Here is a 6,550-nt window from a genome sequence, read left to right on the forward strand (position 1 = left end):
TGAAAACCATTGTGGACCAAAACCTAAAATTTAGCCTGCAACAAAACATATAGGAAAATGAAGACACAGTCTAGATATGGCTAACTTGCACACCAGTTGTCAGCAGGGTCCCTAGCCACACGCAGGCCTGGGCAGATACAGGAGACCGTCAGTCTTAGGGGTACAGTCACTTGCCCTCAGCCTCAGGCCGTAAGTAGAGCTGGAGGGGAAAACAACTAAATAGGGTTGCAGTTCAAGTTAGCCAGTGTATGACAGGAGGGAGGGAGGAATCCATGCCTCGTCTCTGCTTGGAGTTTCTGTACAAATAACACTGATTCCGGTGAGAATTCTGGACAAATATGCAAAATTCTGTCATTTGCCCCAGTAAAACCTCCAAGTAGGAAAAGATGACAAATTCAAGGAAGTCCAGATGCTCAATAACATAAGCCATACAAAGAGATTGTTCTCCACTGCTCTCTACAGATATTTGTTGCAACGACATCTGAAGTAGCTTTGCTCTATTACAGCATATATTGAAATATGCACATAGGATATACTCCTACATGAGGTTTACAGAGGTAAAACAGACCGAATTTCACAAAGTGATTTAAAAAGTTGCTTGGAGTCCTTCTAATGATATCACACTGCTGCAGCCTCCTTCCCTGATCGTATCAGACTATTCTGCAGTCGGTGACAGCTATCAGCACCCATGTGGAGAACCAGTTCATTTTTGTTTTACTCCCTGACTTGAAGTGCATGCTCAATTAAAAATACTCATTTATAGGAAATATCAGATCCGCTTGACAGTAAATGAGGGTGTAAAGATCAAATGGGGGGGGTGAGGACTGCGAAAAGAGCATAATGCCCTGACAATCAGAAAAGGAAAAACAGGACTGACAACTGATAGATTTATTTTCATGACTAAGGTCATTATCTGAGGTCTGGACTGTGAGATCTGCAATTCTAACCCACAGAGGAGATGGAAGAAAAGGTACAGCACAATTAGATGATTTAGAAAAAATGTTATCTCTGATGTTAACACTAAGCAGACAGTTTCCAAATATGACACAGAGTAGCAAAGGGGAGATTAGATAAACTGAGTATAATAGATAAAACTAGGAACAGACAGCAGAGCCTAGAAATCAAACTATGCATGTTTAACATTTAAATCAAGAAATTCCATGGAAACAATCCAAAGAGCTTCTTTTATTGTCCACAAACCAGATTTACTTTGGTGTGGGTTGTCAAGATTTGGAAACTTTTCTTCTTCCTATCTTCTTTTCAGTCTTTACACTGAACAAATCTATTTGTGAAGGGAATGAACAAATGTGTTTGTGAAGGGAAAACACATTATTTACAACTTACTTGAGCTTGCTTGCATATTTTAAAAGGATGAAGAGTTTCTTGGTAGAAAAGCTGATGATAAGCCTGTAGGTCAAACCAAAAGTACACGCTGTTCTTCCACAACTAGAGATGAAAAATACTGTAAGTTATTGCTACCCAAATATCACAGCTTTATAAAAGGTTGACTTTCCAATGCAAGTAATTATTTAGCTCCTTGGGGTCATCATAAATCAAACTCAATTTAAGATGGATTTGATCTTCTGTTGCATACTGGCAGGAGGACAACATATCTAATGGCATCGTTACTGTGATACTATATCTTTTATTGTATCCTTTATGCATAATTGGCCATTAAAATTGTTAACAATGTAGTTAACATTTGAAGAATAACCACATTTCAGTGGCATAAAGCCAGCACTAAAGAAGAAATGCTGATAATGGACATGCAGAATTTGTGCCATGGTGAAATAGCATTTTGCAGCAATAATCAAAACAATTAAATATTGTGTACTAGACATATGTTACTGTGACTATCATTACATTTTTATTACATGCATTTCTGAGACACAGAGTCTTGGCCTCATTTCGTAAATTCAAACAAACATCAGAAGATCTTTCAGAAGAAGGAGTCTTGATCTTTCCCCAAGTCCTCTCTTTTAATCATATGCTTATGGGGTTTGGATCTTAAAAATACCCTGAAATCCCCATCACTGGACAGTAAAGAAAATGTTCCAAAAATATAGGGGCAGGGAATTTTGCTCCACATACTGTAGCCTGCCAGACCTGGCATATGAGTGAAATAATAGGCTCCACAGTTATAGATGAAACCTTGAGGAAATAATTTTCAAAGAAATCTGGCACCTGCAAAAGCTAGAGGACATGTGGGTGGGTGCCTATCTCCCATGAAAAAATAAGTTACTTTTATTTAGATTTCTATCTATACACATTAACATTTTTAGCTGAAGGTATTCAGCTTTGGAAACATTGGCTCTTGCCTTCTGGTAGCCAAAGGCATTTCTAGCTACTGCTGCTGGATTCTGGGTTGTGCCAGCAGTGAAACAGATGTCCATCTTGATTGCATTCAAATCTCCCCTAAAGACTCAAATTTTCTGCAAAGCCACTAAACACTGACTCAGATTCATAACTTGTTCCAACCAATCCTCAATTTACACCCAGCAATGAATGATGGATCTGCTGACTGCAAAGAAGAAATAGTGTTATGTTTCTTAGAAATCCAGGAAGCTTCGTGGAAGCAGAAGAACGTTTTTAAAACATTGGAGATTTTGGACATCACTAACCCAACAAGTAAGAAGAAGGCAGATTATCATGAGTAATAGCATAGCAGATTTTCCAACTTTTTAAAAAAAGTTTTTGTGGGTTAAGACCTCATTTTTTCTGCCAAGTTAAAGGCTAGTTTTTAAAAATGATTAGTCTTTTTTTATCCCTGATGGTACAATCAGATTTCCAATAGGTTTGAGACAGTTAGGATCTGACAGCTTGGTTAAGACCTGTCATTAGTTTGAATATACACATGAACAGTTTATTGTTGTTGAGGGATTGGAGTCTCACAAGTAATAATTCATCCAGTCATCAATCTTTCTTTCTCTATTTCTTTTTTTTTTCAGTCTGGCTGCCCTCTATAACTTGGCATTCAGTCAATTGTGGACTAAATTATCACAGGGTAGGAAAATGCTCATACCTTATTCCCTGACTTCTCACAGAAGTGTGTGAAGTAGTAGCCTGCTCTGTTCTCCAAATAAAGAGACTGCAGCATGCTTTCCATTCTTGATCCCCCTAAGACAACACTACCAGCAGCACTTTTCCCCTGGACAAATTAAATATAGTTATACAGCAAGGAATAACAGGCTTTCATTATTTTCAAATGTCAGTACATTGCAATGGAGGGCCATGCAGTGTGTTCAATTAGTATCTTCATCCCAAGAAACCAGACTCCGTTTTCTACTGTGTATGCAATTGATCATAGCTCTCCATACCACTTTCCCACTAAATATTCACATCCAATGGAATAAGTCTGATGACTGAAGGTATGCAGAGTAGCAAAATGACCATAGCATCCCTTAGGTGGTTCCTCAGTACTTGACACAGGAAAACAAACCTGGCCTTAATTGTGTCATTCACTCTTTAGCTCCGAATCTGGGGAATTCCAATGATACTAAACCATATCACTTCATTGTCAAAAGTTGTCTCAGCTCGGGCTACTGTGTTTTGAAAGCACAGAAATTAACAGGTGGTTATTTGGTCAAGCCTCAGAACGATTGTCATGGAACAAAAGATATGTCTTCCTGGGGTTACACCACTGACATCAGCATCAAAATTATGAGCATTTTAGAGGAGAGGAAATCCATGCCCTTTACTGCGGCTAGCTCCTGGAGCGTTTGAGGAAGAATACATCTATTTTGACAATGCTCACAGAGAAGCCAGAGGAGGGTACAAACTAGTAAATTAGCTTCTGATGATGACAGGAGAGAAACTTTGGCTGACTTGCCACCTCTGATAGCAGAAATGGGAACAGATGAGTGTGGTGGCTGACAACCAACTTCTTTCCAAACAGTAACAGGGATGGAGAAGGGCAGGAGGAAGCCAAACTTCTGAAGCAGAGCAGGAAGATCCCACTCCCTAGTGTGAAGTTAAACTATGAATCCCTGCATTCCCTTTTACATCACATTTATGATGGTAAATTGTGGGGTCCTGACCGTAGGCTCCAGTCTAGCCCTGTAAGTGTAAATGGATAGTATTCTCCTCCTTCAGCCAGAGGGAAACTCTGCATGATGAAGGTGTATAAAAACCAATAGTTCATGGTGTGAACATTTTCTGAATATAAGTTTCTAACTGCAAATGTTCCCTAATTGCGAAGACTAGCCTTTTCTTCTGTCAAAATTAACAAAGAAGTAAAATGATTGCAGTGAAGTAATAAACAAAGTATGATTTTGATGTGAAAAACAAACAATCATGCTCAAGTGATCAGCAAACTCCATGCATACATAAACAGGCCCAGATTTCATAATATGGGGGTTTTTTTTCAGTGGTGAGGCCATGGGTATCAATACCACCGTGAAACAGCAGGCTGTTTCGAGACCATTAGACAAACTTGAAAAGTTTCGGATATATTTTAAATTGCCAAATCTTGACAGCTCACATGTTTGATTTGTCAGTATTTTAACAGTTATTGAGAAAAGGCTCCTCTGTGCAGCTTGTCCCTCCTCAGGTTTGCTGGATTGAGGGCCTGCTTAGCAGGCAATAATTCAGCAAAGAAAAGAATGAAGTACACAAGCAATAAAGAGGAATTGTACAAGTGAAGCATTTTCCTCTTATGAATTTTAATATTTTAATGACTTTCTAGGGCAGATTCAGTTTTCACTGTAAGTCTGGTATACTTTCCTAGGCAACGGTTCCACTGAAGCATTTATCCAGTGAGTTTTCCATCACAGCCTATTGAATACATGGTCACCATGGAGAAGATCAACACTTTCTAGTGAAAATAAACCTCTGTACGTGCCATGATTTCCTATCAAATAGGTGACAGATACCACACAGAAAATGCTGACATTCTAATTATACCTCTGCATATGGCATTGACATTCACATAATCAAACCAATTTCTCCCCATCATTGACTGCTTCCCCTTTAATACTGCAGAATAAAGTGTTTTAACCCATGATTCAAGACAACTAAAATTTTCAAGCGCTACTTACTGGGAGAAGCTCAGCATAGGTGTACTTTCTGTGACCCTGGTATTCGGAGTCTGCAGTGCCATCCAAAACTAAGCAATGAATCATGTCTCGGCTCACTGACTTTGGCCTGGATCCACAAACAAACAAAATTTTCAATATCTATTTAAGAAAAAATTAGGACTGCTTATAAAATAAACAACTAAGAAGGGGCATGAGAGAGGTAGAATGACATAGTGAATAGTAGAGGAAAAAGTACATGGAGTTCAAATTTATAATAAATGTAAAAGATGTAGAGAAATACTTTTTCTTGTGGCCCTGTGGAAATCCCTGACACAGCATATCTCTGAGGGCAAGTGCTTGAGACAGGTTAAAAGAATATAAATGTATGTAGAGAATATCAACAATTACACAAGAGAGGGTAAAACACTTGTATTTGGAGAAATAAACCCTTTCATGTTGTGGCACGAACAAATGAGAAACTAATCAGCCAGGTAGGAATTCTCCATGCGTGCAATCTGTACCTTCACTAAGCAGCTTATTATATTAAAGAAAAGTATTCATGAAAACATTAGGATCTAAAAGCCTTTCATAAGTATTTGAGGTATATTGGTGTGCAGAAAGATGTACAAGGGACTTTTGTACTTACCACTTTCTCCTGCTAGAAATGTCATCCCTTTTGGGGCTCTGACTTGATGACAGGGTGGGTGATAATCTTAACGATCTCTTCAAAGAGAAATTTGGTGTAGCTAGATTTAATAAAGTTGTTGGTGAGCTTGTTCTACTTTTCTAAAAGACATAAAAGAAAAATAAGGCAATTCTGATTATTTTCTTAACACATTCTTATTAACTACTCAAAAACATTCAAGGGTTTTCAGGACCACTTTTCCGTGTCAAGCATAATATGTAATACTGCAGATTGCAAAAAGCTTTTCTGAATATCTTCCAAGATTTTTCAGCACCTTAATAACCACTATAATTTTAAAATTACATTTTTAACAGGTAGAAATATGTTACATGCACTTTGCATAGAATTTTAGTTTTGTGAATCTTTACTAAAAGATTACCTTAAATAGCTCATTATAAACCAAGGCTGTAAGACAGATATAATCACTCAGACTAAGAGAGAAAGGGGGGATTCTGCCACACCATCACTGACTTATTTTGAACAAAATCACACTATGACTTTTTGGACATGCCAGCTGCATTCAGAGTGCCCTCAGAAATTCACCCAGAGTTGCTGCTCTTTCTAAGCTCTTGCAAGCACAGTGGAGCTGGAAGATTCAAAAGTCCAGATTTCTCACAGGAAAAAAAAAAAAAAAAGAAAAAAGCAGCAAGAAACGGTCCATCAGCTTATTCCGTGAGGTTCATGGGTGCCAGGTCATAGTTTTCTTCAGGTGCTGAACTCCACAGGGGCTGGAAAACCTGCAGAGTTAGGATCCTGTCTCCCTGACCTACAGCTAGTCTTGGGTCATTAGCACACCTTGTGAAGCTAGAACTGTCTCTGTAAGAGGCAGCTGCTTCTGGCTCCCATTCCT

General features: G+C 38.5%; 1 protein-coding gene across 1 annotated transcript in view; it reads right to left on the reverse strand.

Moving 5' to 3' along the window:
* The window catches only part of RGS22 (regulator of G-protein signaling 22), a gene marked incomplete at its 3' end in the record, with an annotated part of 53,417 nt that overhangs the window by 21,485 nt on the left and 25,382 nt on the right, over positions 1-6,550 (reverse strand). Inside the window, exons 12-13 of the mRNA XM_009585681.1 lie at positions 3,023-3,148; positions 1,345-1,446 (exon numbers count right to left, since the gene is read on the reverse strand). Coding sequence (XP_009583976.1) covers positions 1,345-1,446; positions 3,023-3,148 — 228 coding nt within the window. The remainder of the gene's footprint in view (positions 1-1,344; positions 1,447-3,022; positions 3,149-6,550) is intronic.

This window comes from Fulmarus glacialis, unplaced genomic scaffold (assembly GCF_000690835.1).
Source record: "Fulmarus glacialis isolate BGI_N327 unplaced genomic scaffold, ASM69083v1 scaffold37229, whole genome shotgun sequence".
NCBI lineage: Eukaryota > Metazoa > Chordata > Aves > Procellariiformes > Procellariidae > Fulmarus > Fulmarus glacialis.